We start from the raw sequence: 12,264 nt of genomic DNA, 5'->3' as shown, positions 1-12,264 counted from the left end.
CCACACTTTTCTTTGAAATCGCTTTATTAGTTCTCGTGCAATAAGCGTTTTTGTGAAGCTCTAAAAATTACAACTACAACATTTGAACATAGCCCCCATACCTTAAGGTAAGACGTATTCTACGTCAAAAAAAAACGAAACCTCAAGAAAAAAAAATCTTATTAAGAATATTTATTGTCCGTAATCTAGGACCCAAAATAACGTTTGCGTCTCTCGGAGTTTTTTGTGTCATTTAGTTCTTTCATTCGTTTTTTTTTCTCATACCTAATTCTTGCAAAGGCGGCGCAGAAACAAAAAAGGTGTGCCGAACAGGCAGATGGAGTTGTCATGTACGCCTAACACAGTCAGGTGGTTGTGGCACGGGAAGTCCAACAAGTTGTCTGCAATGCAGTGAACTGGCACCCAGTGTAAAGCAAGCTCGTTATGTTTACCAACATAATTTAGTCGAGACTTTCATTACTGAACTAGTTTCGAAGTAGTAAGAGGGCTGGCGAATGCTTTAAGTGCCGCTTGGCTGTCACTGCAGACACGTAAACACCTTCCCCTCCACCTATTTTGCACCAACTAGTGCAGTGCCTTGAGGATTACAAATACCTCTGAATGGGAGATCGAAGCGTATTCCCCAAGACAGAAGTTGCCCCCCTTATCTTCGCTAAATACCCAAGATCTTACCCAGATTCAGTTTCGGAGCTACCACTAAAGTTTCGAAAATGTATGACTCTAGGTATAGTGCTGGAATTAAACCAGCCTTCAAATTCAGGGAACTCAAAGTTATAAAATCTCTTCAACAATGGTAATGGTGATATACTATCCTGTGACATTGAAAAGACACAAGTGCTCAGATCTCTTCCGCCAGAAAATTCCGCTTCGCCCTACTCAGTATTATACCAAAATCCGTTTTTTTTATGTCTAAAGGTGGCCTTTAAGGCTTCACCACGTATGAATATACAAAGGACTGAAAGTGCAGCAGTGCGTAATGTGAGGTTAATGCCATTATTTGAACTTCTCCTGATTGTGAAGAGCCCTAGTTTTTGTTGGGTAAGTGGTGAACCCATTTCCATTAAACCAAGTGTGAATCATGTGAAGGATGCCATGCTAATAGGCCTAAAGCTGCTGGGGCTAGTACAGTCATCCTTAGCAACTTTAGGTATAAAGGCGATATCAACCAGCCTTCAAGGTCGTGGTATGTAGGCAAGTGCAAGCGACGCTGTGAAAATATTTGGAAGGGTCACCACATTCTTTACGTACAATGGGTAGGATGCCATCCGGGACGGTCGATTTAAAAATGTTAAAAGACTCAATAACATAACTTATGACATCGTCAAGCGCCACAGTTCTGGCAACAAACCAGTTGTACCTTGGCTTAGTGATTCTCGCATTACCTACCGCTCCTGTCGAGGGATTCCCGGAAAGTGAGTCTCTAGAAGAACAGAGAGGGTATCAGTCCTAGTCTCCGTTCAAGAGCCAACAGATCTCTGGCGTGAACCCAGCTCTGCGGTTTGGTTCTCTTCAGAACATTTACCAGTGTAGCTGTTTGACGCAAGATTTCAATCCCGCTGATGTATTTCTTAAAATATTCTTTTTTCGTAGAGGGAATTAGTTTCTTATACTCTCTTTACCTGCGGCGATAGCTTTTCCAGTCCATCTCGAAATTAGTTTTGAGGTCTCAGTTAGAAAGTTTTTCTGCTGCTAACTTATCAACCTCTTTGTTCACCAGGCATACGGCGGTGGTGGACAAGACAGACAAGCTTCCTAGGTGGTCTGGTTTCCAAGCGCCTCCATAAAATACGGCGAGCCCATTTTTTTCAAGTTTCGCAAAAAAATAGTATTTCTTCTGCTAGCGAAGAGTTTGACATGTGCAAAGAAGCCGCTGGACGTTTTTAACCCAACGTTGTACGGCACTCCAATAAACGGTTAGTAATCTGTTCCAAAGCATGACGTGCGAAAAGTTTGCTGGCCGACAGGTAAACACTAAATTTTACCAGAGGTTTAGGAAAATTACGGAAAGTTTCAAGACCATGGCCAAATCCTATAAAAACGAAAACGGCACCTAGTTACCGATGTCCAAAACGTACTTAATTTATGGAAGGAACATTTTTCTCCTACTGAATGCTATCAGCACTGAATATTGTGGAGAAAACGAACCCAAGACCCCAGCCTGGCAGCTGAGCTATTCAAGTCGTCGCTTTTGGGTGCATGCATCATGGGCCTTATCAGTGTGGCTTAAGACCAGCCACCAAGTATTAAGAAAATACCCGCGAGTAAATGTTCAACACTCACAATCTAATTGTCGACTTAACAATCACTTTCGACAGCTCTGAAATGCGTTGCTTGCACGCCGAGATGTCTGAATTTGTTATCCCCGCGAAACTGACACGGCTGCGTAAGATGACGTTGAGCAATACCACCTGCTCTGTCAGAATTGGGAGGGACCTCCCTGAGCCTTTTGATATCGAACGAGGTTTAACCAGGGTGACTCCCTGGCGAGTGTTTTCTTCAATCTGATGTTGAAGAAGATAATAAGAGCTGCAGAACTGGAACAGTACCTACAACATCATCAATAACAAAACCGCGAATGGATCTGGTGGCCAAGGATAATAGGATGAAGTATCTTCTGTCATTAAACAAAGAATCGGTGTATTCGCACTTTGACCCGCACCTCACCGTTGACAGTTATAATTTCGAGCAAATAGAGCACGTCGTTTACTTTGAAACCAAAATTATCACCGATAATAATTTCAGCATCGAAATCCAATGCAGAATCACTCTTGCCACCATGTGCTACTTTGGACTGAGTAGGCAATTCGGATGTAAAGTCCTCTCTCGACGTACAAAAACCACGCTCTATAAGTCACTCATCATGCCCGTGCTGGCATATGGCCATGACGCTTGCTTGGCCATGTCTTTCGAATGAACACCAACTCCCCAGCTCTGAAAGTACGAAAGGCGGAATCCGCTGGGGGTAGAAGAGGAAAAGGGAGACCCCGACTGCGATGGAAAGACCCAGGGGAAAAAAGCTTGGCTTCACCTAGCACTTCCAAGTGGCCTCAGTTGACGCAGAAGAGAATCGACCAAACTCGGCCAAAATCGCTTAGGCGGCTGCAGAGCCAAAGAAGAAGAAGAAGAATCTAGTCCAAAATCGTTTTATGACGGTACATTTAATTTTTTGCGATAACAAAAATCTCTAATACCATAATATTATATTGGTATGAAAAAATGCCTGCTTCTGAAATGAGTATGATAATTCTTAGTACCACCAGCTACTTATAGTTTATTGGAACTTTATGTTTTCGTCATAATTCGGAATAAGGTTTCTATGATTCATAGTTTTTTGTTCTACTCGATAATATACTCGTTAAGTTATCAAAAAATATCGATATACATATATAAACTAATTTTGATAAATATCGCTAGCTTAGAGTGAAAAGTTTCTAAGTCCACTTTTTATGAAAACTCATATTTTGATATAGGAGGCTAGAGAAATTGAATGCGCATCGTTTCGAAAATTATAAAGGTACTTGTTTTATTTTTTCCGCTTCATAGGCAATAAAAGGAAAATTTGCTAAGTCCAAAGGAAGCACCGCAAATCCGATAAGGCCAAAATTATACGACATCTTTTAATAAATATCGAAAGCTTCTGATTCTTATGGAGTTTTGCTTTGCTTTTAACACGCAAAATGTTTGATTCAAAGTCTTGCGAAATAGTTAAAGAAAATGGCTATAGGAAGATTTTTTCCTCTCCTGTAAAATTTTTAAAATGGGACTTAGCAACTTTTCTTTCTAAGCTAGCGATATGCAAAAATAGCCAAAACGTATGTGATGTTAGATTTACCCCACGTTGCATAGGTGAGGATTTTTTTCACCTAGTACATTTATACACCTCCAAATTATAGTAGGTCCTACATATACATACATAGATACCATTCCACAAATGCGCCTAAGCAGACAGGCAGTGGACAAATGACAGAATAGTCCAGAGAACATAATTTTTATATATACCTACATACAATTGAATGTACGTAAGACGGCAGCCGACCTAGTTTGGAAATCATGCAGTATTCGATGGAATCCGTTGCAGAGCACATCCGCTTTGCAGTAAAGTGGCGTGCGATTGCAGACGACGGATTAGGCTTGGATTATTATGAGGTGGTGACCATTTGGACAAATTCATATAAGTAACGAATGAATTACGAGGTCCGTAATATTGCCTCCTTACATAGGAGGAGTTTGCGAATAAATGTAGAATATAGCTGTGTTGGAGCTATATATGTATGTATTTATATGATGCACTAGGATGTACATATATGTATTACGCTAGGTAGCGAAACAAGTTTGTAATTGCCAACTTCAAGAGGATTTTGTCGCTGCACAAATTTCCGCCTTACTGCGACAGAAATGGCCAATATAGAGGTTTCCTTTATTTGTATTTGTGAGAATATTTATGTTTGAATATAGCTTTGGCGAAAATAATCTCTTTCGACCAATAAACAAATTTTTTTTTCAGTTTCTATCTGACTTAATTAAAATTTGGAATGGAATTGTGTGCGGAGAACACCTTTTTCCAAGCACTCAATCTGTATTGCCCATTGTAGTTAAAGCCAAGAGACAGGATTTAGAGGAAAATGATATGTATGTGGGGAAGGGAATTCATTGCTCCTCTGCAAACTTACCAGACTCCTTTATGAATTTTAGCAGTTTGTTGAGGGGAAGAGAATGTAACTCGTCCATTCTAAGTACATCCGACCCAAAAATGTTCTGTCTGAGTCTGCCGAAGGCCGGACATAAAAAAAGCAGAAGAAAAAGTTTCTATCAGGGATCGTAGATAACTCCTTCTTACCTAAAATTCAGTCACTATTAGTCAGATTACAAACTTGTTTAGGTCTGTTAGCTTTTTATGACAGTTCATAAAATAAAAAATTATTAAGAAAACTGCGATTTCATTTTTTTTTGTCGTGGGGCTTTATGATGGCAAAGTTTTCTAGAAATAAGCCTTCAAAGTAATTACAAGCCTTTTTCTATTGTATGAGCACCTCCCGATCTAATGTACATACATATATGCACGGGTCAATTTTCGTTTACAAAATATTGTGCTGCTGTTGCTGTTGTTGCAAGTTGATGGCGTTAAAGCACTTTTCATTGTAGTGTGCAGCGGCATGTGTGCATGTGTGTAGTACAATTGTAAATGTTATGCAAACTTGAAAGCAGGAAATACATATTAATTGTCCGGCTCGGATGTGTGAAAATATGTGCATATTATATACATGTAAATATGTACATTAGTGCGTATCGTGATGCATGGGTCAAAAAAGTTTAATTGGGTCGAAGCGATTTTGAACCCGCAGTTCCATATTAGCTTTTAAGGAATTGTGGCACGCACAACTGCCTGGTGTGCGATCGAAAGCTTTCTTCGTCTTCGTTAACAACGTACAAAGCCTTTAAGCCGTCGATATTAACGTTGACCTGCTTATCGCGAATGTCGACCTTGAATTATTTTTCACATCGTTTTAGAACGGGATGCGGTCCTTCGATATTACCTTTAATGAGGCTAGTGAAAACGCTTTGGCTCTCCGCTGCTTTGGGTAGAAATTGACGGAAAAAATTCAGCATACCCAAAAAACCTCTAAGGTCGCACACTCGTTCTGGTGCTTTCATTTCTTGAATAACCTTGACCTTGTTTGTTGGTGATTTTAGACCGTCCGGAGTGACCACGTATCCACGTATCGTATTTTTGATTCTCTTTTGCTCAGAATCGGCAAACTGCTCTAACAAACACCTGTCACTCAAAATGCTAGCGGCAATAAATTGCGACTCCACTTGCGCAATCCACAGCTCGGCTATTGCATGCCAAAATGGTGGAATGTTCACGGTCGCCTTTGCGATTTCGGTAACGCGTTCGTTTGCGCGTGGATTTGCAACAGGTTGTTGCACAGCGGCTTGCATGACGGAGTCCTTTGACCCTTCTTCGTTAGGCATTCTGTTTTAAAAGTCGTCGGGGTCACAAATTTGTGGTGATTATATTAAATCAAATACAAGTATTTTTATTACTAAAAATTAAATTTAAACTTTATTTAAAAGCATAGAACCCTGTGTTCTGAAAGCATAGATTTCTTATGCTCTCTCTCGTGTTTCCTCTTTACACAGAAACATCGTGCCGTACAATTGTTATCTTTTAAATAAAGTTTAAATTAAATTTTTAGTAACAAAAATACATGTGTTTGATTTAACATAATCACCACAGAATTAGCAAAGATAGGAAACATTTTTTTATTTTTTAATACCTTGACAGCGGTGTATCATTGTTAGAAATCGGATATTAAATAAAGAAGTTATAGAAAAGAAGCGATTTACATGTTTTTACAGGGTGCCGGAAAAAATTTTACACTTCTAAAATACTCTTCTAGCGAGTGTTCAAAATCGCTTTGAACTAATTTTCTTTTTTTTTGTGATGTACATATGTTGGGTAGGGCGAGTCAGTTTGTATGGGAGAAGGATTCTACGTGGAGCTCGCCAAAATGCGAAAATAGGTTTTTTAGCATTTTTCCGTAGTGTGGTAAAGAAGTGCATAAATTTGGTAAAAAAACACATACTATAAGGGGTTTTCCGATATGAGGAATTAATTTCTGAACTTATCTGTTTCTGAAAACCTTCACCAGAGTGCGCAGCAGTGGAAATTTTCCCGTTTTCTTCGACATCCATTTTTGCAATTTGGCAAAGTCCAAATTGATTTTAGACCCCTAGTTTCTTCGGAAAATCCACATAGAATTACACGTAGAATCCACCTATGCTATACGCACATAACTAGTAAAAACAAAAAATTACCTGCCCTAATGTTTGGTCTAATGTAGTACATACATACATAGGATAATTCTAATGCTTTTGCGCTTTGGCATTTACGTTTCTTGATATGTTTGTACGAGAATGTGTCAGCGTGCATATGCTTGGGCTTTGAAGGCTTAGAGGCGTACAATAAATCTATCATAATAATCCTTGTAAATTGTAATCATGAATATTCGTGGAATGACATGAATTGTGTCAGGTTAGGTGGCAAGATTTTAATTGTTTAGCATGCTTAAACGAAAAGCACGTACATACATACACAAGCCGAAAGCTTCATACCTTGCATGAACATCTGAAAATTTTACTTTAACAGGTTATTGCATTTGAAAAAATTTATATATTCACAGCATACATAGATAGAGGAGATACATATATATAAAATCATGTGTAATACTATGTTTCCATGCTTCGTAATTCGCTCTCCCATTCATCATTCACCATCCAATTACCCTTCGAATTACGTAATTCGCCATACAAAATTTTTAGAGCGAATTACCTCATTGTAGGTAATTCAGATCGGATTACCATGCGAATGACGAACGAATCGGTGCCTTCTGTAATATTTATCGGAAATATATCGAAATTTTCACCGACCAGGTCGAATTTGCTGGCACTTTTTCTAGTTGCTGGAAAATTAGTTAATAAAATATTCTCTATATAAATGAAAATCCTTGATGAATTAAAATTTTGCTCCATTTTCGATACTTTCAGTACACAAAAATAATAATAAATAGCGAAGAACAAGAACAAGAAGTAGAGCTGCCAAACGAATAAATAATGTGTGTCGTGGAAACAGGGTAATTCGCGAATTACTTAGCGAATTACGAATCGTGGAAACATCGTATAAGCAATCAGATATTCGTAATCATAGATTACAAAAATTATCGGTTTTAACTGTCCAAATAAAGGAATTTTACAGTTAAACCCCATATCTATATGGAAGCTGTATGTTATAGTAGTCCGATTCTTGCGGTTCCGAAAAATTATTTAAATATTATAAAAATACACCCTCGTAGCAAATTTCATCCGGATATCTCGAAAATTGAGAGACTAGATTGCATACAAACAGAATGTCAGAGGGACATGGCTAAATCGACTCAGCTTTGACGTTCTAATCATATAAGTATAAATTTTAATGGGTCTATCTCTTCTTATTCTGGTACTTACAAACGTCGGACCAAAGTTATAATACCATTTCATGCTCATGAAAGGTATACTAAAAAATTATAGTTTAAAAAACTGAAAAACTTGCTTTTGTTATTTCCATTCGTACTGTCATCAGGTATGTAACTTGGGAATAGAAATCGCTGCATCTTTTAGACACATCAATATTACATAGTAACATCGCTAATAAAGGCGAGATAAAAATACTGCAATACTTGGCGACTTAAATGGCAAAATAAAAATAATATTGGAAGCATTATAGCTAATGAAAAAAAAAAATTAAGAACCACTAGTACAAGTACCACTAGTATCAAGAATGATAGAATACAAGATTGCGCCAATCGAGCTGAGAGCAGCTGGCCGTGACTTCAACAAATACCAGAATGAGAGAGCAAGACGAACTCGACAAGAAAAATAGGAAGCATCGAACAAAAGGCAGTATTGCCAAGTTTTGAATTTGAAAAAGTACCAAATTTTTATTGGTGTATTTTATGGACTTTATATGCATACATAACTTTATTGTAAGGATGCCGATTCCAATTAAGAAAAATCAATGTTTCTTGCACGACGGTCGATTTCTTCTGGTATGATTGAAGGTGCTGCCACATATTTTGTTGTCGCTTATGATTGTCACTGTGCCATGATTTTGTTTAAATTTTTGTAAAGTTGCTTACCATATTTACGATTGCTATAAATTTTGCTTCCATTTTTTTTTAATTTTTTAATTTGGTGTCTTCAAACTAAAAACAAAACCATTAAAAACGCACCAAACTCAAAAATTTTCGCGTTTTAAATACCCACTAAATTTGGTGCGAAAAGCATCAAGTTGGCAAGAGTGAATGTAAACAAAAGGATTTTATGACGTCAGCGATTTGATGGATGTTGACAAATCGACGAAGAGAGAGTTAGCGGTCCGCGAATGGCGCGACCTTTATTTTCTGGATCATGCACTAGTATAAATATTTGCATACACATGCACTGTAGTTAATACATTTCAACTGAAAAAGATGTTGCTAGATATTGCGGACTGTTTCGTGATTTGATTTACCTGATTGTCAAAAGTTAAAACCGGTTTGCGTTGGCGCTTTGGGACCCTCTTTGTGGCAATTGGTTTCAAAAAGTTATTACTAAATACTAGAATTAGTTTCTGGTAAATCACGACAAGCATCAGAAAATGCACGTTATATTTATGTAAAAAGTATTATCTGCAAATGTCGCTGGTAACCCAAGAACTGGCTATCGTTAACTAATTCACTAGTGAATGGTCAAAAAGGTTAGGCAACATGAAAGAAGGGATTGTGTTTTATTTAGTTCAAATTCAATTAACTGATTTGATTTTTGGGGGTTAAGTTAGGAGTTAAGTTAGAATAAAAAACTTATTTACTTAAATATAAATTTATTTTATATAGTAAAAGTGTATTAGGGCAATTCATCTAAACACGTAAATGCCTCGTAACCTTGAAAACCTCGTAAACTTACTTAATTTTGTGTGGAAAATCGGTTTATTTACGAGGTTTCCGCAGTTACGAGGTATTTACGCATTTCCATGAATACCCATATTAAAATTCATAATCATGCAAGAAAATGCCAAAACAGCACTCTTACCTCGAAAAGCTATTTTTGTACTTAGCATCACAAGTGATTTCGTCGAATAATTAAATATGTTAAGGTAATAAAACCATAATACGCGGTTTTTCACTTTAATTGAGAATGTGTAAGAGCGCAGTTATCCACGAACGTGTACGTAGCGTAGCGTAGAAGTACGTAGAAACATATCAAGTTTGCTGTTGATAGAAAGAGAGGGAAGCAACGTCTAGTCACGGTCATGCCGTGGTGAGTTTTCGTTAACGAGCAGATCCCACAAGATAGATCGTGTTCGCTGACACGTTCTCCGTTTTTACGTCCGTGGGTAACTGCGCTTTAAGTATAAGCTAATCGTATGCACCCAAAAAAAAAAACGGGCGCATATACATAAGTAAGTATGTATTTGAACACATACATGCAGTGACTAAAACTAATTAATTTCAACCGGCTAAAAAATTGCGTTGATTTTTGAGAATTTTTTTAGACTGCCTTTGCGTTCTTTTATAGGTATAACAAGTGAAATTTACAAAACCTGGCTTTGATTTTTTGAAATTTTGTTGCTAACGGTCTCCCTCGTTTTATTTCATAAGAAATTCATGCTTACTTGGAAAAAGTTGTAAAATTCCATCACCAAAACACATCGCAAAAATCAACGGGAAAAACATTACAAATATTAAAAAAATATCAACACATGGTCATTTGTTTGAGTCACTGTATATCCATACTAACGATATTTATGTAATATAAATTAAAAAATCCAGTCACTTTAAGGAGTTATACAGTCGAATTACTCTTTTAAATTGAGTGCAATTCGCTTACGTCATTTAATAAATAAATTTTATACAATTGTATGAAACAGCAACAACAGTTTTATTATTTAATTCATGCGTAGATATAAATTTAATTTAAAACAAGTAAGAGCAGCTCTGTCTTCGGCTATGCCGAAGGCTTCATACCTTTCAAGAACATCTCAAAATTTTATTTTAACAGATTACTGCATTTAAAAAATTTATATATTCATAGATAGTGGAGATATATATTCATATATAAAAATCATATATAAGCAATCAGAGGTATAGAAGACATACCTTATATAGCACCAATGTAAGTGATTTTCACTGCTGTGTGATCGGTATGTAAACCTGTAACACAATTTAATGGGTTTAGCTTCCTCCATAAAGGAGATATATCGCAAAACCTGGTATCCGAACAATCAGTGGTACAAGAGATTAAGATTATACAGCATAGATTTTGACGATTTTCTCAGTAGACTTTGTGTTAGTATTTAAAAGATAGCTTAAGAAATTTATCTGTCCAAATAAGGGAGTTTTAGAGTAAAACCCCATATCTGAACAATCAGTTTTATGGGGACAATACACAGGTTATAGTGATCCGATCTTTGTTAATTTTACCGTAAACTTTCTGTTGGTAATGAGTGAAAATAGTGCGAAATTTCATGTTTCAAGCTGCATAAATGCAGAAGTTATGGCAAAAAATCTCATATCTGAAAAATCAGTTGTATGGGAGCGATAGGTAAAAGTGACCCGATTTTTGTTAGTTTTGCTGTAATTATTCTGTTGGTAACGGGTGAAAGTACTGCAAAATTTCACGTTGTTAGCTGCATAAATTGAGGAGTTATAACGAAAATTCTCATAACCAAGCAATCAGTTGTATGGGAGATATATGTTACAGTAATATTACATTTACATTGAGCCCAAATGCGTCATTTGGGCGAGAAACCTCAAATGCGAGGCCAAATCACGCATTTCTCCATACAAATTCACATTTCCAGAATGACGCATTTCGACGCATTTACACAAAATCACGAAACAAATGCGTTCCAATTGCCGTACTATTTTATTGAACGCACTCAGAAACAAAAGTTCCACAAAAGCTTTGGTTTGTCTTTGACATTTGGAATTTTTCAAACACAAAACAAACACAACGAAATAAATAAATCTTTGAAATTTGTGTGTAAAAATTGTTAATTTATACAAGAGCTTTACACATTTTTAGTTTAATCAAAGAATAATTGCCTTTTTGTGTCCAAAAAGCGTTAACAATATAATAAATGTAGTGTTTGTTTACATACATTTTGTTTTTGTCTTCCCTTTTCATTTGATGAGAAGTCAAAGCAAATGCGGATCAAGCAGTGTAAACACCTTCAAATGACTGATTTCAAATCACGCATTTTGGTCCAATGTAAATGTAATATTACCCGATCTTTGGTGAAATTGGTGCTAAATTGAGAAATGGAGAAGTTATGGCAAAAATATCATATCTGAACAATCAGTAACATTCAACGTGATTTGTTTGCCGCCTAAAACTTTGACTTGATTTACTAGAATTTCACAGCTAATGTGCTTGCATACCCAGAATTTTTCTAAAAATTCGGATTAAAAAGTTCAAAATTTCTAAATTATGACTTAAGTTTGGAAGTTTGACTTATGTGACTTTAATTAATTAAATAAATTTAATTAAAGCATGAACCATTTTTTATTAAGAAAATAACAAAAAAAATATACTTGAAAAAACTTTGTAAATATTTGGCAGAAAAACACCATGCACTCACTTTTGATCGTTAATGTATATCTAGTAAATATTATCTACATTATAAGTTAAGAATACTAGCTTTGAAAAATTAAAAAAAAAAAAATTGTCTACAAATAATAATAAATA

At 36.3% G+C, this 12,264-nt stretch overlaps 1 protein-coding gene across 1 annotated transcript in view; it reads right to left on the bottom strand.

Annotated features, from left to right (window-relative positions):
• LOC108378396 (uncharacterized) overlaps positions 1 to 5,973 on the bottom strand; it is a 28,193-nt gene extending 22,220 nt beyond the window's left edge. The window contains exon 1 of the mRNA XM_017634699.1: positions 5,535 to 5,973. Coding sequence (XP_017490188.1) covers positions 5,535 to 5,973 — 439 coding nt within the window. The remainder of the gene's footprint in view (positions 1 to 5,534) is intronic.
• Between the last annotated feature and the right edge of the window lie 6,291 nt (positions 5,974 to 12,264).

This window comes from Rhagoletis zephyria, unplaced genomic scaffold (genome assembly GCF_001687245.7).
Source record: "Rhagoletis zephyria isolate East Lansing unplaced genomic scaffold, Rhagoletis_zephyria_1.1 Rzeph_scaffold_00116, whole genome shotgun sequence".
NCBI lineage: Eukaryota > Metazoa > Arthropoda > Insecta > Diptera > Tephritidae > Rhagoletis > Rhagoletis zephyria.
Note: the sequence above shows the minus strand (reverse complement) of the source record. Positions and strands in the feature narration are given on the sequence as shown.